This window comes from Equus quagga, chromosome 5 (assembly GCF_021613505.1).
Source record: "Equus quagga isolate Etosha38 chromosome 5, UCLA_HA_Equagga_1.0, whole genome shotgun sequence".
Classification (NCBI taxonomy): domain Eukaryota; kingdom Metazoa; phylum Chordata; class Mammalia; order Perissodactyla; family Equidae; genus Equus; species Equus quagga.
Genome location: NC_060271.1, coordinates 24313799 through 24339058, shown reverse-complemented (window position 1 = coordinate 24339058; position 25260 = coordinate 24313799). Strand labels below are relative to the sequence as shown.

The 25260-nt window shown below is 42.3% G+C and overlaps 1 protein-coding gene across 3 annotated transcripts; it reads right to left on the bottom strand.

Moving 5' to 3' along the window:
• Positions 1-7285: 7285 nt before the first annotated feature.
• Positions 7286-25087, bottom strand: ZBTB8OS (zinc finger and BTB domain containing 8 opposite strand). 3 transcript variants are annotated; one of them, XM_046660517.1, is made up of 8 exons: positions 24546-25086; positions 13766-13790; positions 13376-13497; positions 13075-13157; positions 12464-12523; positions 12122-12174; positions 10699-10735; positions 7286-7775 (listed from the first exon to the last, which is right to left on the bottom strand). In XM_046660517.1, the coding sequence occupies exons 1-8, from the start codon at positions 24676-24678 to the stop codon at positions 7689-7691; spliced, it is 600 nt and encodes a 199-aa protein (XP_046516473.1). In that variant the 5' UTR covers positions 24679-25086; the 3' UTR covers positions 7286-7688. The 3 variants fall into 3 exon arrangements, with proteins under 3 accessions (XP_046516473.1, XP_046516475.1, XP_046516474.1); XM_046660519.1 differs by lacking the exon at positions 13075-13157 and having other exon boundaries at positions 12464-12546; positions 24546-25087; XM_046660518.1 differs by lacking the exon at positions 12464-12523 and having other exon boundaries at positions 24546-25067.
• Between the last annotated feature and the right edge of the window lie 173 nt (positions 25088-25260).

The following is a 25260-nucleotide window of genomic DNA, read 5'->3' as shown; positions in this document are numbered from 1 at the left end:
TGAGTTTGATTAGATCATTTACAAACAATATTACATTGAATACAGATTATAAGGGACATCTAAGAATTGATTATACTTTGCTTTGCTCTTTCAGATTTCTAGATACTTAAATCCATTACACAGTTTCTTGATGTTCCCGTTGGGAAAATCTTTTAATTCCTTATTAATATTATTTACAACTACTCAGTTCCTTTATTAAAGAGTAACATTTTATTCAGCCCATAAGAGAAAAAAAATGGAACATTTCTGCCTAAACCATAGTTCTCAACCTTGGCTGCACATGAGAATCACTTGTGGAGCCTTTAAAAATACAGATGCCTAGGAAAATCAGACTCTCTGGCAGATGGGCCCTGGGCATAAGTATTTTTTAAAATCTTCCCAGCATTTTTTATGTGCAAAATAGGTCCTCCATGCAAGATTTCCTCCTGTCCTCCCCACATAGAGGCTAGGGATGGGCAGTTGGACCATTTGACCTTCCAGGCCACTGGATCTCAACCCTATCAGTATGGAAAAAATTTTACGACATGAAGCCCAGTCCAAGAAAATATTGATTTTTGTGAAATTTCAAGATACTATGTATGTTTCCTGATTGAAAGCTGTTTTTTTAAAAAAAAGATTGGCACCGGAGCGATAACATGTTACCAATCTTCTTTTCTTTTTTCCTTCTCCCCAAAGCCCCCCAGTACATAGTTGTATATTCTAGCTGTAGGTCCTTCTGGCTCTGCTCTGTGGGATGCTGCCTCAGCGTGGCTTGATGAGCGGTGCTAGTTGCGAGCCCAGGATCGGAACCATGGAAACCTTGGGCCACTGAAGCAGAGCACATGAACTTAACCACTCAGCCACGGGCTGGCCCCCTGATTTAAAGTTTAAAAAAAAAAAAGAAAGAAAAAGGAGCCAGAATACACTCTAAGCACTATGGAGCGTAACTGCTACACGTTATAAATCAATGAATTGAATTAAATCTTTTTCTTTTTAAGATTGACACCTGGGTTAACATCTGTTGCCAGTCTTTTTTCGTTTTTTTTTTTTTACCCTTCTTCTCTTCCCCAAAGTCCCCCAGTGCATAGTTGTAGGTCCCTCCGGTTGTGCTATGTGGGACTCCGGCTCGGCACAGCTTGCCGTGCCACGTCTGTGCCCAGCATCGGAACCAGAGAAACCCCGGGCGCCGAAGCAGAGCACGCTAACCTAACCACTCAGCCCAGGGCCAACCCTCTAAATCATTTTTTTATTCAAGTTAAATGTCATACTAGAGAAGCAGGACTCAATTCTAAGAGGTGTTATTGAAAGAAGCGTAGAGATGTTATTGAAAGAAGCATTCGGACAAATTTGGAAACAAAAGTAAATTTCTTCTTTACCTTTTCAAGTTATTGTCATTAAAAATTTGTTTTAAAAATAACTTTAAACGACTTTTGAGTACCATGCTCCTTTCCACTTTTAAGGTTATGTTTGCAATTCAAACAAGTATATTCCTTTAGCAGTATTGTATATACAGACACTCCCTCGCTGTCTCCTGCAAAAGAGAATTTCATCCAATAACGAAGTGGCTCTTTTTTACATAATTCAAAAAAGTTAAATGCTGAAATAAAATAGATACTGTGTCCTTTGTTGCGCATTTGAGTTGACTTAAAGCGTTTTCCCCGGAGGAAAAAAATCCACACGGAACTTAGTGGAAAACGACGCCTATAAGTATTGGCACCAGATGCTCTAGTATTTTGGGGCCATGTTAAAGAATGAAAGTCTGGGTTTTTTCCTAGCCAGCAGTGACACACTCTCACGCTCAGGCGGGTGACCGGCTTGGCTTTATATTTTATTTTCCGGGATGAGTACACCAGTGGGTGGGATTAAGGAGTAGGACCCTTTGTTTTCCGCTACACTACTTCTCCTGGAAGTTATCGCAGAGTCAGGCAGCTGGCCCCCCGGAGAGACCCCCGACCTACCAGACACCCCTAAGGCTACACTGGGGCGGGATAGAAGTTTTCTGTCCTGCGTAGTGAGCGCCCAATAAGGAGCCCACATTCGCGCGGTATCTATTAGATCCCAGCCCTCTGAGGCGGGCACTGGCGCTGTCCCCATTTAAAACAAATAACGTGAGGCTTGAGAAGTTGAATGACCGACTCCAAAGCCACCCACGACTCAGAGCGCCGCGGGGACTCGAGTCCACGCAGGATGCGGTAGCCGGTGCCTAAAACCGCTGCCCTACAACCAGAGGGCTAGTCGACTTCATCCCGACTCTCGGTTAGAACACTGTTGTCCGTGCCACGAAGCGCTTCCCTGCCTGGGGCGTCTCCGAATTCGCCTTCGGCTGCCCCTCCCACACACAGCGGGACAGCGCCCCGGGCCTCGCCGCTCCGAGAGGCGGCCTGGGGGCCAATGAGAGCCTTCGGCGCTCCCTGCAGCCAAGCCAGCAGGAGGCGGGAAGACACCCGGGGCGGAACCTGGACCCTGCGTTGGAGAACGACTCCTGCTCGGGAAGCTACTGCTGGTCACATTTCGCCAGGGGCACCTACCTCGCTGGCGGTCTCAAGTTTACCCAGAGTGCTTGCCTTTTCTTTCTTCCCTTCTTCTTCTTTTTTTTTAATTGCTTTTTCTCTCCCAATCCCCTCCGTACATAGCTGCATATCCTAGATATGGGTCCTTCTAGTTGTGGCCTGATGAGCGGTGCCATGTCCGTGCCCAGGACCCAAACCGGTGGAACCCTGGGCCACCAAAGCAGAGCGCACGAACTCAACCACTCGGCCAAGGGGCGGCCCCCTCTTCCTTTCTTCTCTTCCTGCCCTCTCTTTTTCAGGGGCTCATAACTCTTTAAGAGAAACACTGAGCAACAAGTGTTTTAACCTGACAGCCCTGCAAAGTAGGTACTATAACGGCAGATGAAGAAACTGGCTTAGAGTGGTGAAAAGAATGGGCCAACAGATAGAGAAAGACAATCTCTGTATGACTCCACTTACACGTGGAAGTTAAACACTGGACAAAGAGAACAGATTAGTGGTTACCAGGGGAAAGGGGGGGGCACAAAGGGTGAAGTGGTGCACCTACAGTATGACTGACAAATAATAATACACAACTGAAATTTCACAAGGTTGTAAAACTATCATAACCTCAATAAAAAATAAAATAGAAAAAAATTAAAAAGAAAGAACCAAGATCAGAGTTTGGAAGTTTCATGAAAAACTGGAAGCCTTGGCTCCTATCTTTATGTAACACACACAGAAATATCCACATATTGCAAACTGAGGCATTTATAATGACTTGAGGAACCCCTATCACATGCAGGCAGAGCAATGAAATGAAGCCCTGGAGGAACTTTACATTCCAGCTGGGGAGACAGACACGGCCAATGATGAAGGGAGGTGCCAGGTGCCAGAAGTACGTTTGGGCAGGGAGAGTTTTGTTTTTACACAAAAATGAATATAGATAAAAAGGGTTGTTAATCTCAACATGCAAATAACCTATGTTGATATTTTTTTTTAAAAAAAAGGGCAATTACAAGCCATGCCTTGACAAATGGAAAGAACATCCAATTAGGAGACACAATGAAGGAAGAAGAAAGTCGGTCAACATAACTGAGGAAAACCAGCAAATAGCTGAGTGCAGGGAACGGAAGTGTGAGAGGAGTCCAAGGCAATTCCAGTCTGGAGAGTGGGCGGGTCAGGGCGCCACTGATGAAAATAAAGGAAGTGGAATTTGGATATGAAAACATGACAATAAGGGTCTCTCCCTAAGGAGCATGTCACCAGGGGCTCTGGAATCAGGAAGACCTGGATTAGGCGTCACTGAAACAGACCACTAAAAGAAGGTTCAAAGGAGGTGTATATAAAGCAACCAGAAGCCAGTTCCCTCGCTCCTTAAAGTGCTTACAACTTCACAGGGGAGTTGCGGCTACATGTATTAACTGACTTAAGGAACTTTACGTAGCAATGCATCAGTAAGTTTAAGATGTTGTCTATGTATGTCATTGGAACTGAGAGGACCCAGGAAAGCAGGGATCGAGCAGGTGGGATGAGTCCAAATAACTTCTAAGAGGTGAGTTTCCAGTTACATATATTGAAAAAGGACAAGATTGGCAGGTAAGAATCTGGGCAACAGAATAGACAGATCTACAAAACAGAAAGCAGATTAGGTTGCCTAGGGCTGGGAGGGCTGGGGGGAGGGTGACTGCTTAAAAGGTAGTGTGTTTCTTTTTGGAGTGCAAATGCTCTAAAATTGATTGTGGCGATGGCTGCACAACTGTGAAAATACAGCAAAAATTGTTGAATGGCTGAATTGTATGGTATGTGAATTATATCTCAATAAAGTTGTTATAAAAACAAAGAGAAAAAGAATCTGGGCAAAAATTCAAAGGTAGTTACTGGTGAGTTTTTGTGTGAACTTGCCTGGTGGGTGATAGTGGGTGGGCTGAACTGGTACTGAGAGAAGACTCTGGAGAGGCCATGGGAACAAGGATGAAGGCAGAAACACAGTCACCCAATGATTTGTCTTTCTTCTCGCTGTGACACATCCCTTGAATGTTTAATACTGTGAGCTGCAAGGGAATCAGCAAGAGACCATAAATGGAAGGGAGCCCCCTAGAAGGGCATTGGTTTGTCATAAATGGACAGGCACAGCTTTTGAAAACAGATGCTCAACTCAGATATGGAAGAAAGAAAACTAGATTAACACAGGAAAGACTTGGAGTAGAGAAGCAGGAAAGGAAAAGAAGACAGAAGAGAAAGAAGAGAGGGAAAGGCAGAAAGGGTAGCTTTGTTTGCCCTTCTTAAAAAACAGAGACTAGCAGAAGGGCACTGGCTACCAGTGATTTCTAGGCCGGCCACACCCCCTAACCAAGCACTGTGCACTTTTTCAAAAATTAAGGAGGAAAAGGGAGCTGTTAGCTTTTCTGCTTGTTCCAATAATAATACCAGCCCTCACTGACAGCATTTACCATGTGTCAGGCACCGTCCTAAGAGCTTTAAGTGTATACCTCTTATTTAATCCTCTCAACAACCCTACAAGTACTACAATCACGAGTTAAAATGAGGATATAAGGCACAGAGAGGTTAAGCAACATGCCCCAAATGGACAGTTAGTCAGTGGCAGAACCAGGACTTGAACCCCAGTGATCTGGCCCCAGTTTGTGCTATTAACCACTACATCCCCAAAATCCTCGAAATAAAAGTTAGCACAGTAGCATTTAAATTCCACAGCTCCAAGTGTAATTCCAAAATGACTCCCTTTCTCTTCATTTACAAAATAAAATTCTTAACTATCCTAGCAATGCCAGGGACACCTGGTCTGTGAGTAGGCATTACCTCCATTTCAGAGTTGAGGACACTGAGCCTCAGAGAGGTTAAGAAAATGTCCCAAAGTCATAGAGGTAGTGAATGACAGGGTCAAGATTGAATCCATGACTCTACTGTCCTTAAAGTCTATACTTGCAGGTAATTTTCAAAACACATACAGTTGTATATTTATTCGGCAGTGGGAAAAAACAATAGAAATCCACTATTCTCTACGCTCTTGTCCTAAGAAACCATATATTTCTGGAATTTAAGTATTTTTCCTAAATATTAGCTTTTGAACTTTTAGAATAAGTGTCGGGGAAAATGGGACAGTCTTTGTCAGTCATCTTTTTTAATAGAAATAAATATAATTTGGGGGCTGGCCCCGTGGCTGAGTGGTTAAGCTCGTGCGCTCCGCTGCAGGCGGCCCAGTGTTTCGTTGGTTCGAATCCTGGGCGCGGACATGGCACTGCTCATCAAGCCAAGCAGAGGCAGCGTCCCACATGCCACAACTAGAAGGACCCACAACGAAGAATATACATCTATGTACCAGGGGGCTTTGGGGGGAAAAAGGAAAAAATAAAATCTTAAAAAAATAAAAAAATAAATAAAAAATAAATATAATTTGTATTGCATAATTACATCTGACTTGTTTTTACGGAGCCCCATTATATAGCACTGGTGGCAAGAGATACAGCTATGCTTTTTTCCCTAGTCAAGTTTGTACTTTACTTGGCTTAATACATCCCAAGAGCTCTTCTTACTCTGGATTCAGCTCTTCCAGTGCCCTCATGGTAACCCATTGTTCATTTCACAGTCAACCCCCCCAAGCAGCCCATGATGTGCAAAGAGGTCCACAAAAAACAGAGCCCCATCTCAGCCCCACCTGAACAAAAGGCAAAGAGGTTCTTCTAGACATTTTTTGCGTGGAGGGTAACAATTCAAATTTACAAAATATGCCTGAGAATAAAGCAGGCTAAGAAGCACACTACCCCAGTGATCCTGCTATGTATTCATGTGAAGAGTTACTGTTGAAACCACAGGCTCCTGGCCTAGTCTTCCTTACCCTTCTTTGTTAAATACCCAGGGAAAAAGAATGCGGTGCTCAGAAAGAACACCTAGAAAGCTCACAGACAATTTCTTCCTTTTAGGTTAAGCTCAGCAGACTATCAGATATTTGGCACCACCCAATGACAATCTTTTCTCATGTACCTGTGAATAAACAGCAACTTTGCAAACTCTTGTATCACAAGAAAGAATACCTCAATCAAGGAAGAGAGAATAGAATAATGTTGCAAATCAAATGAAAGCAGTTTCATTTTTTAAAAGTTATCTCCTTTGAAAAGTTCAGATCATTTTAAAGATGTTTCCCTGGCCTCCTGTCTTCTTAGAAATGCAGGGCTTAAGTAATTTAAAAAAACCTTTTTTTAAATTCTCCTTTTCTTCTCTAACTGTATAAATATACTGGCTTTATTATAAAATTACATGCTAGAAGGAAAGACCCATTTGTAAGGGCATCAGATTTTTCTTGTGGGAAAATAGGAAGGTGTCAGTACAGATGCACTGCTTATAAAAAGTGAGAGAAAGAGAAACTTGGGGTTCTTCCTAGAGAAGTCTTCCAATTGTTCAACCAAGTATTTCTTCTATGAAAACCAAGTAAGGGCCTGGCCTGGTGGCACAGCGGTTAAGTTTGTGCGGTCCGCTTCAGTGACCTAGGGTTTGCCGGTTTGGATCCCAGGCGTGGACGTATGCACTGCTTATCAAGCCATGCTGTGGCAGGTGTCCCACATATAAAATAGAGGTAGATGGGCACAGATGTTAGCTCAGGACCAGTCTTCCTCAGCAAAAAGAGGAGGATTGGCGGCAAATGTTAGCTCAGGGCTAATCTTCCTCAAAAAAAAAAAAAAAGAAAACCAACTGGACTACAGAATGGCTCTGTCCTACGGCAATCTAAAACACAGCCTCTCTTAATGAACATATAGAAAATAGATGTCTTAACCAATTTGGAAGAAAAGCAAACTCCTGGGTGTAGGATTTCTCAAATTATTATTTTTTTCAAACTGGATTCAGTAAGAACACAGAGGCTTGAGTCTCTTGGGTTGCTGCTTACATCAATGCTCCCTTTTGGGACCAGGCTGGAGAGCCTGCATTCCACTGGAAGAGAGGGACGCACCTGCTGTTCCATCAGGAAATTAATAAAGGAGGAACCACACTTGCCACCTGAAGAATTCCTCAAAGTTTGAATATTTGGGTAACACAGATCAAGGCTGTGCTCTGATTTGCCATTTCTGAAAGTCGCACTTAATGTTACAATGTTCTCTGCAAATCTCCATATTTCAACAGATACTGTAGTGCAGAATTTAAATCACGGTATCTTCTCAACAGGAAGAGAAAAAACAGTGCTTCATAGGAGTCTTTTTTTTTGGTATCTTAAATGTCAATGATCACAAAAACTTCTGGCTTCTCTTCATTATAGACCTGCATTGCTGAATATGTAATTGCCTTGACTTCAGTTCCCTAAAGTTGGGGTCAGAGAAAAAACAAATAGGAAAAAAAGGATATTGAAATCAGAATCATTAACTCTAGCAACAATTGGCAGAAAGTCAAAATGTTAATGTTATTCTGAAAAACTCAAAACTCACATAAAACAATTGGTTATCGAATTAGTACAGTATTAGACACTGATCCAACAAAAACGAGCAGCAACAAGAGCACAGCAGAAAGAGCACTGAACTGGAGTTAGGAGATGGAATTCTAATCCTGGCTTTGTTTCCACCTGGATATGGAAGCTGTCCGACCTCTCCTTCACTTGTCAAGTGGGCTGAATCAAAGAACACGAAGCTTTCCTACTGTTCGGCTCGGGGCTCCTTCTCCAGACTTCCTCCCTGCAGCCTAACCTGCGCCCTAGGAACTCGGCCTGTCCTCCTTTCCTCAGCTGCCGATACTCCCTCTACCTCGTGGGGCTCTTCTCCCTCACGTGTTTCTGATGTTCCCTGGCCCAGTTTAGAACCACACGATTACATGTGCTCTTAGTTCCTACCAGTTCGAGAAAAGAGTCTACAATGATTCTGTGCACCACAAAAGGTATCAGAGAATAGCTGACTGGCATTGCTGGCTCTGGAGCACAAAAGAAATTTGAAGATTTCACAGACAATTGAATGGCGCCCACCTTCACTTGTTCCCCCTGTCAGAATCACCTGAAAAAACTACAACCTAAATCAAATTCAGCTTTCTGCCTACAGGAGCACCATGCTAGCTGGTATCACCTTAAATGTATGTCCACAAATCTCAAAAGGCTACTCAGCACTGACCAGTAATCCCTACATTTACCACTAAATTCGCTTTCTCACTGTCTGAGCAATTATTTCACATCTTCACCTCGAGCGCCCCTCCTTCCTCCTCACTCTCGATCAGCCGTGCTTCCTCGAGAAAAGAAGAGCCATCAGTAAGAACTGACGCATCTTCCCCATCACACCTACCCTCCGCCTGTACGTGGCCTCACAGTAGCCTCTCCTCCTGTCACAGTGAATGGCCTGTGCCTGCTCATAGCAGAAGGCAGACTTCGCCACCTCAACACTCTATCCCACACCCCTCCTTACCAACTTAAAGTCTTTTGCTCTGAAATTATTCTCTCCCTCTCCAGCATGATCAATTTTTCCCAATTTCTAGATTATTTCCACTTAGCACACAAGGGTGCTACAAAACCTCTTCGCTAAAACAAGACAAAACACTTCTACACTCCTCCCCGACTGGCCACATTCCCCTCTAGCTACTAACGTTCTAGCCGTATGTTCCACTTTTCTGCAAACTCTTCAAAAGAACTGTCTCCACATACTGCTTTTACTTTCCCACCTCTCACTCCCTCCCTAATCCACCCCAAGTATTTATACACATCTTTCCACAATTAGTAAATCCATGCTCAAGTCCCAACCCTTATCTCACTCAACCTCTGGGCAGTCTCAAGAGCATTACATATCTGGCTTCTAGGGCACCCCTCTTCTTTTGTCCCCTCTCACTAGGCTCTCCTCCCTCTTTTCCTTTTTTTTTTTTTGCTGAGGAAGATTTGCCCTGAGCTAACATCTGTGCCAGTCTTCTTCTGTTTTCTATGTGGGTTGCCACCACAACATGGCCACCCACGAGTGGTGTAGGTGCACGCCTGGGATCCGAACCCAGGCTGCCAAAGCAGAGCATGCCGAACTTAACCACCAGGCCATGGAGCCAGCCCCCCTCTTTCCTTTTTCCCTTCTTCTCTTCCAAACTTAGTACCCCAGGGCTCAGTCCTTTCTACTACTCTCTCTTCTTTACACTCCCTCCTTGGTGATCTCATCTAGCCCTATGGCTATAAATATCATCTATTCAGTGGTGACTCCTAAATTCATATTTCCAGATACACCTATCCTCTGAACCACAGTCATCCCACAAGCAAATGCCTATTATCTGACATCTCCATTTAGATGTCTAATAGGCATCTCAAACATAATAAGTTCAAAAGAAAATTCCACTGTCATTTGTATTATAAAAATGATTCGTTTTCAATTCACACTCCCTCCCTTACTGGTTTCCCTTCTTTTTAAGCTTCTCTCCCCTGAGACTCCCTCACCAGGCTTCATTTCATTATACTGTGGTTGAAGAAATGACACTGCAGCCACTGGAAGCAACCAGGATTTCCCAGTCACCTCCAACTAATTTAAGTCTCCTTGGCCTAAACACAGGGGCCAGCAAACTACCAATCACAGGCCGAATCTGGCCTGCCACCTATTTTTGTACAGCCCCACAAACCAGGAATGGTTTTTACATTTCTAAATGGTTGAAGAAAAATAAAAAAAATAATATTTCACATTTGAAAATGAGATAAAATTCAGATTTTGATGTCCGTAAATACAGTTTTACTGTAACACAATCACATTCATTCATTTATTTATTGTCCGTGGCTACTTTAGTGCTATAATAGAAGAGCTGAGTAGTTGCTCTTCCATCACTCTCTGCCCACAAAGCTTAAAACATTATCTTGTCCTTGACCGAAAAAATTTGCCTACCCCTATTCCAACAGATTTGACTAGTATAGAGTGAAGCCACACAGGCTGGCAAATACAGAATCTGGAGAAGCAGAGAAGGTAGCAGGGACTTCAGAGAACCTCCAGTCCAGCAATGGATTCCAGGGGAAGATGTCAAAGCTGGAAAAGGCAAAGGGGCTTTTAAGCCCGACAACAATCCTTAACAAAACTGCCCCTAGAACCCAGGGCTGACTCCTCACCCACCAAATCACATGTGTGGTGAGATCAGTGTCTGAACAGAACAAGTCCAGACAGGGCAGAGAAGTCTGAGAAAAACAAACCACTTCACCCCGATTTAGGAGAACCCGCCGAAGTTTACTGCTGCGTATACTGACTTTACGGTGAGAAAGTATGAAATGTTTTTAATGGCTGGCTTAAAACCTTACCTGAGGGTGTTTGGACAATGAGAATTCTTCTCCCCACCTTGAGAAGGAAAATTAAAACATGATTAAGATTGCCAAGATTTCATATTTGTTCTCTCTTCATATATTTTAAAATAAGCCTTATAAACGTGGTTAAGATACTAGAAAGCCAAAAGAGATGGGAAGGGTAAGGAAGCTATAAATTTCAGTTTGACTGCCGGCAGATAAAGCTGTTGAGGGACTTATGCACCACAGCCATTGTGACAAGGTTGATAGCTGCTCTAAAAAAAAAGTGCCCTGGTATAGTGTGCGTATGGTAGAGCCTCAATAAACATTATTTAATAAATATTGTTTCATAATGAGTGGCATGTTCAAATGTTCAGTGTACTCAGGGCTATAGACTTACGGTCTGAACTTGACTTATATTTTATAACTTTTAAAAAAATGTCCATGGTCTGTATAGAGAAGGCCCTAGAAAGGTACCTTCCTAGGACCTGGGATGAGCATCCTCTCTCCCGTCAACACTAATGTGGCTGAAGATCACAGCAGTAGCAGAAGCAGTAGCAGGAGTAGAGAGCAAAGTTTAAAAATTCTCTTTGACCATTTATTAGCTAAGTACCCTTGGATAAGCCTGTTTCCTTACCCATTAAAAAAAAAAAAAGGAGGGGGAGATGATGAAAGACCTCACTTTATAAAAAGAAACAAATAAAAACGAATAAAATTCAAGCTATATAAATAGCTTTATATAGAAATAACCTAAAAGATATCACTAAGTGACTGAAGAAGCTTGGGGAACACCAAGTCCAATCGAAGTGAGCCAATCAAATGTTTGGAGGGCAAAGTATAGTCCGTGGAGAGGAGGGACTGGTTTGAAAGGAGTCCAGGGTGAGGATGCATGAGAAAGCAGGCATCAGTGTTCCCCAGCGCCAAGCTGGGTTTTATGCAAATATCTGTGCCATCTAGCAATTACATATTTTTTGTGCTAAAAATCACCAAATAGGGAATCAGGTTTAAGAACCCACATCAACTTTGTTCTGAGAAGTTTCTGGTCTTCCAAAGCTGAGGTGAGCCCTTGCTCCTAGGTGCCTCATGAAGCTTAACCTGCAAAGCCCCATGGGATGCAGTTGGTCCTCTGACTTAACATTTCTGTCCTCCTGGGAGGACAGAATTTTCTTCAGTGAAGAATATAACTTTAACATCTTTCATGACTTGCTACTTAAAAGATTTTCAGGGGCCAGCCTGGTGGCAAACTCACTGGGTGCACGCTCTGCTTTGGTGGCCTGGGGTTTGTGGGTTTGGATCCCATGTGTGGAGCTACACACCACTCATCAAGCCATGCTGTGGCAGCATCCCACAAACAAAATAGAAGATTGACACAGATGTTAGCTCAGGGTCAATCTTCCTCACCAAAAAGAAAAAAGGAAAGAGAAAGATTTTCAAAACTTACCCAATGGACCGTAATTTGAAATTTCTTTGATCAATATTAAGCACTTTCACTTCCTAAGAGGAAAAACATTTTTTTAAATTTTAAAAAATGTTCATAACAGACCATCTATTAAAACCTGCCTAGGTTACCATCTTTCCTACAAAATAATACAACTTCTCTGAAGCAAAGAAAATTAAAATGTTAACTAAAATAGGACAATGAACTAAATATATTTCAAGGTAAGAAATTTTTTTCTTATATAGTCAAGGAAGGCATTCTTGAAAAATGTACAATCTAAAAACATGAGTCAAAAGAATTTCTCTGTAAGATAGATAGAGTAGGATGATGTGGGATTTCACTCACTCTCAGTCTATATTCATATAATACTGGAGGCACTTGAACTTTGTAGGATGAATGACCCAGCTGGAAGAGCAGACGTAGTGGAGCTGGTAAGGGAGAGAACGGAGGGGTATGGAAGCAGGGAGGGCTGCGTGTGTTAGATAACAAGGATGTTGGAGAGGTGTTCCCTTTTAGACGTTGATGGCAACAAGCAATCTCCATTTGGCTTTTCCTTTTCCACGTCAAGAAAAACTAAAAGCAGCAATTTTTTAACTTAGGCCAACATGGCAGAGCTGCTAAATTTCAAATGAGACAAAAGGAACATATGGATGGACATAAATATAGCTCAAACTTGGGAGACACAAAAAGGGTAGATGAAGACAGTAGGTGCATTCCTATGACACAATCCTGATTAGTGACAAGTTAATAAGACATCTAAATGCAAAATACATATACATAGGCAACCTCAGCTTAACCAAGAAGTGCCTATGGATTACCATTTCTGCAAATCAATGTCGTCTTACATGTCTGTACGGCTGGTCTTGCATGTTCTATTTGAAATCACTTGTGCTATTTTAAAATATGCACTAAGAACCCATTTGCTCAGTAAAAAACAAAACAAAACCCTTGCTTACCCTGGGTATGAAGAATTCATCAGCACTAAACTTATAAAGCCACTCATCCAAAAAGTGAAACAGAAGAGATTCTAAGTCATCTCCTACATAGGATCAAAAAGAACCATAATAGTACGATGTTTGATAATTCTTGTCTCTAAAAACTTGTTTGAATTTAAAAGTGCAATGAATTTCTTAGACTAGTGGAGGGAAGAACAGGCTCATAATCAATTTTGTTGTTCTTAGTGCGAAAATATACTGAAATTATGTAGAATGCTGCACCTTTGTGTAGCAATTTCTTCCTTGTGAATGAACTGGTTACCTTGGGTTTCTACTTCTACTGTTTGGAGGGGCTCCACAGTCCCGGTGTCTGTCATGTAACCGAACATGGCCATTGCACATTGCTCAAATGCTTCCTCCAGAGTATCTCCCCACGCGTGTAACCTAAAGAGATGCATTCATGCCCTGTGGAATACAATCCACTGCAAGAGAGAACACCTGACAGCACAAATAAAATCAACATGATCAACACAAAACCAAAGGCCTCAATCAATGGAACGGCACTGAAACCGGGCACTTTTAAACTTCATTTTCGTGTTCTAAGGACCCAAAACAGGAGGAGAAAAATGAAAACCAGGGACATCAAGACCAAAACATCAGCTTTCCTATTTAAGCACATGGTTTCAAAGGCATAAACTCCAGCTATACTCACTGGACATCCGCAGTATGATCCAAATCTGAGGGAGAGAGGGAAAAACACTTATAAGTCACTAGATTTGACTTGTAAATCCCAAGAAAATAATTCTAGTTCATTATTAACAATGTCATCCTTGGGCTGGCCCCGTGGCACAGTGGTTAAGTCTGAATGTTCCACTTTGGCAGCCTGGGGTTCACCGGTTTGGATCCCGGGTGTGGACCCACGCACCACTTGTCAAGTCAAATGAGGCAGGCATCCAACATATAAGGTAGAGGAAGATGGGCACGGATGTTAGCTCAGGGCTAATCTTCCTCAGAAAAAAAAGAAATGTGTTTAATTAAAAAAAAAAAAAGAACATCATCCTTGAAGAGCAAGAAAATGTGGAGCAGACCATACCTTTTGCTATTCATTTACACAACAAAGTTAATTGCTTTGTTAAGGGTTATTTTTTAAAAAGCCCAGATTTATTTTTTATTTTTTTAAAGATTGGCACCTGAGCTAACAACTATTGCCAATCTTCTTTTTTTTTTCCTTTCTGCTTTTTTCTCCCCAAATCCCCCCAGTACATAGTCGTATATTTTAGTTGTGGGTCCTTCTAGTTGTGGCATGTGGGATGCCGCCTCAGCATGGGCTGATGAGTGGTGCCATGTCTGTGCCCAGGATCCAAACCAGCAAAACCCTGGGCCACCGCAGCGGAGTGCGCGAACTTAACCACTCAGCCATGGGGCCGGCACCCAAGATTTATATAAATGAAAGACAATTTCTGGAAGGCAGCAGGACCACGGCCTCTGCGTGATCTAAAAAATGTCTAATATGTTTTAATTTCTCAATAAACAAATGCCATTTCCTGACATTAGTTACTTTTCCTCAATAAAACAACAGCATCTCTTCTAAATATCTATTGTGTGAAGGATCAAAATTCTAGGAACGACATCATCAGAGATATAAAATTCCAGATTTCTCTGTCTTACCCTTTTCATGAACAGCTAGCCAAATCCTAGATAAAATAGGAGTTTTTGTGTGTGTGTGTTTTTTAACAGCCAAGTTTTTTATTTGTTGATTTCTTGCATTTGAAGTACTTCTTGATGACGTCCTTGGCTGATAAAACAGTTTTAGAACATAACCTCTACCATACGTATTACGAGCTTTTTCCTGATGTTCTCACAGGAATACCAGAAATTCTCAACTGCTACTACAGCAAGCTCCCATTGGATGTGTTATCTCAACATTTCTGAGTCTGTTCTTCACTCCTGTCATGATTTCCATCAATCTTCCCACTCAGGACCATGGACTATTCAGGTTAGAAGTCTTGGAGATCATTTAACATAATTCCCGCACTTATAAAAAGAAAGCTGAGGGGCTGGCCCCGTGGCCAAGTGGTTAAGTTCGCGCGCTCCGCTGCAGGCAGCCCAGTGTTTTGTTGGTTCGAATCCTGGGCGCGGACATGGCACTGCTCATCAAACCACGCTGAGGCAGCGTCCCACATGCCACAACTAGAAGGACCCACAACGAAGAATATACAACTAAGTACTGGGGGGCTTTGGGGAGAAAAAGGAAAAAATAAAAAATCTTAAAAAAAAAAAGAAAGCAAGCTGAAATCCAGAGAGACCGTGTGACTTGTTCAGGACTACACTGTGGATTAGAGGCAGAGTTGTGACAAGAATTTAGATTTTCTGACTCCCAATTTAGTACACTTTGCACCATAACAGAGTTTGGGTGGCACTCAAGGTTCAAATTCTTCTCTAATTCATTCAAAAATATTACTGAGGACTTAATACATTTTAAGCACAAAGGGGCTCAATGACCAGCAGAGACGACAAGTAATTTAAAAGAAAATGACAGGTATTAACCCTAGAGAAATCAAAGTATGTGTCCACAAAAGGACATACAAGAATGCTCACAGCAATTTTATTCCCCAAAATTAAAAACTCAGTGTTCATCAATAAAAGAACAGCTAAGCAAACTGAGGAATAATTATACAATGCAATAGTACTCAGCAATAAGAAAGCAGGAACTTCTGATACATGCATTAACATGAATCTCAAAAGTGTTAAGTGAAAACTGCAGAACGCTGGCACGTGACAATTCCATCCACGCCCCTGCACTAAGAGACTTGACCAAACTCTAGCATGGCTTCCAGCAGAATAGGGCTGTGTTCCTAGATCAGCCCAGCTCCCCATTACAACGTCTGCCTCAGAAAGCTCCACGCTGCCTGCCAGGAGAAGCTGGTGTTTGTTCTAGCCACCACCTGACAATAGGCCCTTGACCTCCCTTAGAGCATTTACTGAAAAGGCTTACAGTTGAGAATATTTATCTCTTACAACTCACAAGTGTCTTTCTCAAGGACTCGAGAGCCATTCCTTTGAAATGTAATCATCAGGAAGGACTCCCAGTCTCTCTGGGAGGGTAGAATCCTAACCCCCTAACTGCCAGCTAGCAAACATAGCTGGCCTAATCGAATTTACACTGACCAACCTTTTGTAATTTTTCATTTCACTGACTCTGCTGAGCCCCGTGCTCTCCTCTTTCCCTCATTCTCCCTTTTAAAAGGCCCAATCACCTCGGCACAAATCAGAATGGAGCTGAGCTCTTTCGTCTACTGTCAGTAATTACTGAACAAAATCCATTCACCACTTTAACGTCTGGCTATGTTTATCTTTGATATTGAAAGAAGCCAGACATAAAAGAATCTATACTATGTGATCCCACTTATGTTGTTGTTGGCGCAGTCGTGTCGATTCCAACTCCTGGTGACCCTGTGTCCAGCAGAACAGAATCCTGTCCAGTCTTTTTGTACCATCCTCTCACCTCCCAGAGCTATATGAGACAATGCTCTGCTGCTATTCATAGGGTTTTCATGGCCAATTTTTTCTGACGTGAGTTGCCAGGTCCTTCTTCCTCATCTGTCTGAGTCTGGAAGCTCTGCTGAAACCTGTCCACCATGGCTGACCCTGCTCGTATTTGAAATATCAGTGGCATAGCTTTCAGCATCACAGCAACGTGCAGCCACCACAGTAGGACAACCGACAGACGGGTGGTGTGGTCCCTTGACTGGGAAATGAACCTGGGCCAAGACGGTGAGAGCACTGAATCTTAACCACTAGACCACCAGGATTCCACTGACAGGAAACTCTAAAACAGGCAAAATTAAGCTATGGCGATAGAAATCGGAACAGTGTTTGCCTTAAGGTAAGGGAGTAGGAGACTAATTGGAAAGGAGCAAAAGGGAACTTTCTAGGGTGATGGAAATGTTCTGAAGCTAGACTGGAGTGTTGGTTACGCAGATGTTATCAACACTCAGTGGACTTTACATTTAAGATCTGAGTACTTTTCTATACGCAAATTATACCTCAAGTTTAAAAACAGTTTAAAAAGACAATGACAGATTGCTACAGGGCAGTGGTTTTCAAATTTCTTGGTTTTAGGAACACTTTACTCTCTTAAAAATTACTGAGGACCCTAGAGCTTTTGTTTATATGGGTTGGATCTGGCAATATTAATGATGCTAGAAATTCTAACTGAAAAAATTTTTAAATATGTATTAATTCATTTAAAAAAATAAACCCACTTTAACATAAATTGTACATTTTTATGAAAAATAACTATTTTCCAAAAAACTTAGAGAGTGGCACTGTCTCGCATTTTTCCAAATATTTTTAGTGTCTGACTTTCAATGTGTTGCCATATGTTGATTTAGTTGAAGTACATAAATCAAATCCAACCAAGGAAAAGGAGGAGTATTTTAATAGCTTTTCAAAAAATTACACAGTCTTCCTTGATAGTACACCAAATCTGGAAATGTAGTTTTTTAAAGGTTAATCGCAATGTGGAATCTGGAACTGTAACAATGAACTTTTCATACTCTGTACCATTAAAACCCATTGTTCTATCTTGTGCTTAGAACGGATCTTATTCATGCCTGATTGGATAACATCAAGCATTGGTTTTTTGGAAAACATTAGCTCAGTGAGTTATATGATACTGTTGATAAATTTAATTATATAGAATTTGCTAATATCACCACCAATATCTCATCAGAAAAGTCTTTATTTAGGTACTGGGAAACTGTCAAGGTCATGGTGGAAGATAGAAGTTTCCCAAAATTCTAATTTCACCTGAAAGCTTGAATTTTTTTTTCTTAAAGATTTTATTTTTCCTTTTTCTCCCCAAAGTACCCCCGCCATACACAGTTGTATATTTTTAGTTGTGGGTCCTTCTAGCTGTCGCATGTGGGATGCCACCTCAGCATGGCTTGATGAGTGGTGCCATGTCCAGGCCCAGGATCCAACCAGGTGAAACCCTGGGCCCCGGAAGCAGGGCACGCGAACTTAACCACTTGGCCACGGGGCCTGCCCCAGAAAGCTTGAATTTTATCATTGCCAACAAATATTGTATTATTTTCACTAATGTGACAGATCACTTTATTTTCAAGAAAATGTATGCCAAACACCCAAGTCTGAATAATAATAGTATGTCTTCCAGTCAGTATTTTGGGAAAAAAGCAGTATTTAGTGAAAAAAAGCAGCTCACAACTCAAACAGTTACAGAAATTCTTTTCCTCAAGGTAATCATCAATACTTTGACACATAGCAGAAACACTTACGCATACTTCCCATTTTGTTACACAGAATATCAAAAAGGTATGTACTCAATGGTCAAGATTTAACAAAATTAATAGTTTCTACCAACTCATCAAGGGCATTTTTAAGTAAAAATGACTTTTCCTTTTTTCTTCTTTTTTCGTGAGGAAGATTGGCTCTGAGCTAACATCTGTGCCCATCTTCCTTTATTTTATATGCGGGACACCTGCCACAGCATGGCTTGACAAGCAGTGCATAGGTCCATCCCAGCAATTTGAACCAGCAAACCCTGGGCCACTGAAGTGGAGCGTGCACACTTAACCACTGCGCCACTGGGCTGGCCCCTCTCTCATTCTTTATTGCTGTTTTTTACTGAATGTCTTTGAAATATAATAAAAATACATATTTTATCTTTGTCCCTGGTTCCTGGCACAGAGGTCCTAAAACCCTTGGAATTTCCTGAGTGATAGGAGTGTCTTTCATTATTTACAATGATCTCCCCCTCTGCCAACCTGAGTCTATGCTAATGAGGTGACTCAGGATGGGGCCCCCAGATAGCCTTAGAATGAGGCAGTCACCAGGAAGAGAAGATGAAACACAGACTAAAGGGTGGGACCCTTCAGCCCCACCCCCCACCACGGATGAGTGTGGGGTGTCAGGCAGATGGAGGGTGGAGCAGGAGATTGGGTTACAAAAACTCTTCAACACAGAGAATAGGAGAACATCTAGATTGGTGATCTCAGCAAGGTGCTGGGAGGATGAAAAGCCCAGAGAGGGCATGGACTCTCCAAGCTTGCCCTATGCATCTCTCCCCATATCTTGCCCTGTGCATCTCCTCCATTTGGCTGTTCCTGAGTTGTATGCCTTATGATAAACTAACTGGTAAGCATAAGTAAGGTGTTCACCTGAGTTCTGTGAGTTGTTCTGGCAAATGATTGAACCTGAGCCTCAGGAAGGGGGTCATGAGAACACCAGAATTTGCAGTTGGCTATGCAGAAGTGTGGGTAGCCTGGGCATTCCATTTGGGGCTGGCATCTCAAGTGGGAGCAGTCTTGTGGGACTGAGCCCTTAACCTGTGGGGTCTGCGCTAACTCAGGGTGGCAGAATTGAATTGCTGGACACCCAGGTGGTGTCAGAGAACTGGAGAATTGCTTGGTTTGGAAAAACCACACATTTGGTGTCAGAAGTGGTGTCAGAGGAAAGCAAAGACAGGTTTATAATGCATATATTATGATAATACAGAAGAACATACAAAACTCAGAGTGTGCAATGAAAAAAGCTTGGAGATGACTGACCAAGAGGATCAAGTGAAAATTATACTAACTACAATAGAATTCATAAAGAGGCAGTGTAAAAAAGTTAATTATAAAATTCAACAGCTTTCACCAATATAATCAATAACCATAGAGATACTATCATGGAAGAGATCATTAACATCAGAAACAAAAAAGATGAAATACCTAGAAATAACCTTCTCAAGTTACATAAAATAAGATTTGAAAAATGGAAAGGTATATCTCATTCCTGGAGAAAAAGACTCACATAAATAGCAAAGCTTTAATCCTCCCTGTTTAGAATTAACATTGACAAAGATCAAGGCTGCCCCAGGGAGAGAAGCTCAAGGCATCCTGGCCTACTCATCGATCTATATCATCCTCCGGGAAGTATAGGATGTCCTGACCTGATTCAGCCTGACTTGTATCCAAGTTATACAACCACGCGATAACCAGACCCCACCTACACTGGTACAGTTTTAATGACTTTTTTACTCGATCTTTCCTTTGTCTTGTAAAGAAATAATTCACATACCTATGCCTTATAAATTTAGCCCGACCTTCAACCCATTGCTGCTCTTCACTGCCCATGGGTCCTGTCCCCATGCTATTCTCTGAACAAAAGAGCACTACTGTCAGACCTTGAGAGTCCAAGAAATCTTTCTTTGGACTCCTTGGCTCACCTAGCCTGCATCAATATGATTGAAAAAATACTAACAGCTACTTTTTGTCTGTGGTTTTCTTTAAAGTAACAGGAAAGAAGGTGAAAAGTAGGAGAATGTACTACCCCAAAATAATGCCACTTTACCATAAAGATTATTTTGAGCTCAAGACAACTGAGAGAAGCAGATACAAGGAAAATTCTCGGGGGCCGGCCCTGTGGCCAAGTGGTTAAGTTCAAGCACTTTGCTTTGGCGGCCCAGGGTTTTGCTGGTTCGGGTCCTGGGCACAGACATGGCACTGCTCATCAGGCCATACTGAGGCGGCATCCCACATAGCACAACCAGAGGCACTCACAACTACAATATACAACTATGTACTGGGGGCATTGGGGAGAAGATTAAGAAAAAAACAAAAACCCAAAAAATGAAAAACAACAAAGAAAAATTCTCTGCCCTCCCACTATTTGCCTAAAAGTAGGACATAAATTTGTAAAGGTGTTCCCCTTCACCTCTCTATCAACAAGGACAAAAACTAATCACTGAAGAAAACTCTAGACTCATCTGCCCAGAGTCAGCACCTGAGGAATCTACATAATAAACTTAATGACAGCCCTTATCTTCTATTAGTTCCCCCATATATTTACCGTCCCACAATTTGCTGCCCCAGACGTGCAAAGTGCGGGGCTGGCCCAGTGGCTAAGTGGTTAAGTTTGCGCGCTCTGCTTCAGCGGCCCAGGGGTTCGCCGGTTCGGATCCTGGGAGTGGACATGGCACTGCTCATCAAGCCATGCTAAGGTGGCATCCCACATGCCACAACTAGAAGGACCAACAACTAAAAATACACAACTATGTACCGGAGGGCTTTGAGAGAAAAAGGAAAAATAAAATTTTTAAAAAAAAGTGCAAAGTGCTTTTCCTTTGTCTTGTCACTTCTCTACAGAATTGTTTCTGTTAAGATGCTATATAAGCTCAAGTTCTAAACAGCCCTTTGAGTTACTCATCACTGAGTACTCCTATGCGTATGTGCACTTGTTAATGAACTTGCGTGTTATTCTCTCATTAATCTGCCTTTCGTCAGTGTAATTTGTAGTGCCCCAGCCAATGCATCTCAGATGAGCACAGGAAAAAGATTTCTTTTTTCTCCCCCACAGGGGAATCTGGCTAGTGGTAAAGATGAAAAAAGATACGCTGATAGCTGATAAATGCTGAAGCTGGGAGATCTGTACACAGAAATCATCATCCTATCTCCCTAGTTTCGTATACATTTGGAACTTTTAAAATGAAAAGTTAAAAAAATACCAGTAGTAATTTTTATGGATCTGAGAAGCTGATTTTTAACTACACACAGAAAAAAACAAAGCAAGAATGGCAGGGAATGGGCAAGTACTAAGGGGGAGATTGTGCTACAAGATATGAAAAGATAGAATTATCCCCTAATAATTAAAACTGTGGCACTCGCACATAAAAAGAGGAACAGAATAGTAAGTCCAGCTATAGACCTAAATATAGACAGGGATATTATATATATGATAAACATGTCACATTTCTCTTTTTTTTTTTTTTGAGGAAGATTAGCCCTGAGCTAACATCTGCTGCCAATCCTCCTCTTTTTGCTGAGGAAGGCTGGCCCTGAGCTAACATCCGTGCCTATCTTCCTCTACTTTATATGTGGGACGCCTGCCACAGCATGGTTTGACAAGCGGTGCCATGTCCCCTCCTGGGATCCAAACCAGTAAACCCCGGGCCGCCGAAGCGGAACGTGCGCACTTAACTGCTGCACCACCAAGTCGGCCCCTTGAATTCCAATTACAGGGGAAAAAGACAGACTGCTAAATAAACGATGTTAGAATATCTGGTAAGTCATCTGGAAAATAATTAAATTGGATACTTAATTTCCACCTTACCCTAATCTTGACATATTCAAGATTTAAATGTTAAAAAAAAAACCATAAATACTAGAAACAAGAAAAATCTATATCAGCAAAAATATGCTTCTCACAAATATGAGGGGAAAAAAGCCAAACACAAAAGGAATACATATTGTATGATTCCATTTATATAATGTACAAAAACAGACAAAGCAAATCTATGACGTTAGAAGTCAGGCTAACAGGAGAAGCAGGGAGAGTGATGGTGATTGGAAAGGAGCATGAGAGGGGCTTCTGGGACGCTGTAATATTCTGTTTATCGATCTAGTTTCTAGTTATAAAAATGTATTCAGTTTGTGTAAATTCACTTGGGATATGTGCACCGCTCTTCTTTTTTTTTTGGTGTGGAAGGTTGGCCCTGAGCGAACATCTGTTGCCAATCTTCCTCTTTTTGTTTGAGGAAGATTGTCACTGAGCTAACATCTGTGCCAACCTTCCTCTATTTTGTATGTGGGATGCCGCCACAGCATGGCTTGATGAGCAATATGTAGGTCCACGCCTGGGATCCTAACCTGCAAACTCCAGGCCGCTGAAGCAGAATGCACGAACTTAACCACTGTGCCACCTGACTGGCCCTTGTGCATTCTTCTATACTCATATTGTACTTCAATACAAGTTTTATTTTCAAATGTCCCAGAAGAAAACACAGGAGAATTACTTTACAATCTGAGAGTGGGCAAGGCTTTCCTAAGTATAATATCCCAGAAGTCATAAAAAGGGTTAATAAATTTAACTACATAAAAACAAATTTCTGCATAGTAAAAAAGACCAACAACCCAACAGAAAAACGGGTAAAGAATATGAATATACACAACCCAGAAGGGAAATACAAACAGCTCCAGACGTACTAATATGTTCAACCCAAGCCAGCCCTAAAGGCCCAGTGGTTACAGTTAGGGGCTCTCCACTTTGGTGGCCAGGGTTCAGTCCCCAGTGGCAGAACCCCACCACCTGTCTGTCAGTAGCCACACTGTGGCAGTGGCTCACATAGAACTAACAACTAGAATATACAACTATGTACTGAGGCTTAGGGAAGAAAAAAAAAAAAGAGGGACATTGGCAACAGATGCTAACTTAGGGTGAACCTTTTCCAGAAAAAGAAAATTCAATTCCATTTATAATAACAAAAATGTAATTAGTATGACAAGACACAACAAACTGGAAAAGACCAAAAAGTATGGCAACAGTAAATTAGTACAAGTGTGAGGAAAGAGGCACAATACAATGCTAAGGAGAGTATAAATTGGCATCTCAACCGAGAGCAATTTGGCAATAATTGTTGAAGTTAAAAAAGCATGAATGCTTTGACAAAGCAATGTAACTTTTGGAAATTTATTCTACAGATATGCTTGCACATGTGCAAAACAATGGCTGTACCAGTATATTCCCTGCTGCATTGTTTCTAAGAGCAAAAGAACAGAAATAGCATGTGTGCATGTACACATAAGAAAATGGTAAGGATGGTTGATCTAGAGAGGAACACTAGATGGCTGGGGAATCAGAGCTGAAAGACTGACTTTTCACTGCATACCTGTTGTACCTTTTGAACTTTGAATCATACATATGACCCTTAAAAGTAATTTTAAAAAATTGTTTTAAGTGAGAGAAAGGAGAGCTAGGGAGATATGCAGGGTCCACAAAGTACGGAGCCTAGGATGCTATGGTAAATAGTTGAACTCTGTACAGAGGATAACGGGAGATTAATGAAAGATTTTAAGCGGGGAAATAAGAGTCCGATTTCTGCTTCCCAAACCACAGCAACCTTTAGGGATAGTCGTCTACCGTTTATATTGAACTTCAGACTCTGCGCTATACTTTCATAATTATTATCTCATTTATTGCTCAGATAAAGGAACTGGGATGCAAAGACAGATTATATGATTTGCCCAGTTACTAAGCTAATAAATGGCAAAACTAGGTTATGGTTTTTTCCCAACAACACGATCCAGGCAAAACACCAGGTTAGAAGTTCCCCACTTAGCTCTCCGAGTCCTCTAACCTACCCACACTCTTAACTAGCCCACTCTTGGAGATCCCTGGCGGCGACAACCCCGCAAACACTTGGAAATATGGCTATCTTTAGAATTAACACACTAGCAAAATTCCCACAAAATAAATGTGATTAAGCATATGTGGGAAAAAGCTCAAGAGACTGTAAATGTGGGAGCCCAAGCTTCCCGACTCTTAGACCAGGTGGCTTCTTCCATCAGCATCCCCCGGACAAGTACAAGAGACTACAATCCAGGGCGAAATGGGATCGTGCCTTGAAGCACCTTATGGGGCAGAGCAGAAGGTGAGGCCGGAAGCCCCGGGCAAGGAGAGGGGATGAGAGAAGCGAGCCACCTACTCACACTCGTACTTCCGATTGACTGGAGGATACTTGGCCTTGATCGCCTTCTGCTCCTCAGTCAAATTGTAGTCTCTAACATCTTCCCCTTCTTCCGCCATGATTGCGGCACTGGATACTCCCCTTCCGCCCTTCATCAGCCTGTCTTCGGCCCTGACTTACAACTTCCGCTCTGGACTCCGCCCCTAGACACACACCCTTAAAGAACGAGGACTCCATTCACGCGGACGACGTATTTGATCCCCTGCGGCTTGCGTTCTAGGCCCCGCTGCTTGGAACACATGTTTCAAAGGCGAAGGCCCCATTTTCTGCACTTGCTTCAACAATGGTTTTTCTAAGGACTAAGGAAATAAATTGGAGGACCTAGGAATAGAGGACGCTTGAATTAGACACCTCTAGGTTTGAGTGACAGAGGCCTCTTCTCGCCGCCTCACCCCGAGTGGACAACTAGACCTGAAAGCATCCTAGACTTCGTATCTGAGTACTTTGAAAGGGTCGTTAGCTTAACAGCCTTTAAGAAAATGGCTGCCCCCAGGAGAGTGCGGACTAAACCGCTCACGTGACCCCGGGCAGGCGCACTACCCCGAGACCCGCGCGCGCGCAATCGAAGGAAGTCGGCTCCGGGCCCTGTGGGGGCAGGGGCGGAGCGCGCGCCTCGGCCCCGCGGAAAGCGACTCCGCGCGTCGGGATAGGCTGCGATCACGGCTTCCCCGCCCACT

Bases quoted from the DNA above. Each gene is read 5' to 3' on its own strand.
- ZBTB8OS (XM_046660517.1), bottom strand. From the start codon at position 24,678: ATGAAGGGCGGAAGGGGAGTATCCAGTGCCGCAATCATGGCGGAAGAA. The intron at 12,524-13,074 runs GTAAGCAAGGGT...CTGCTCTTCCAG, and splicing joins ATGAATTCTTCATACCCAGG to CTGGGTCATTCATCCTACAA. The intron at 10,736-12,121 runs GTAAGTTTTGAA...TTCCTTCTCAAG, and splicing joins TTCAAATTACGGTCCATTGG to GTGGGGAGAAGAATTCTCAT.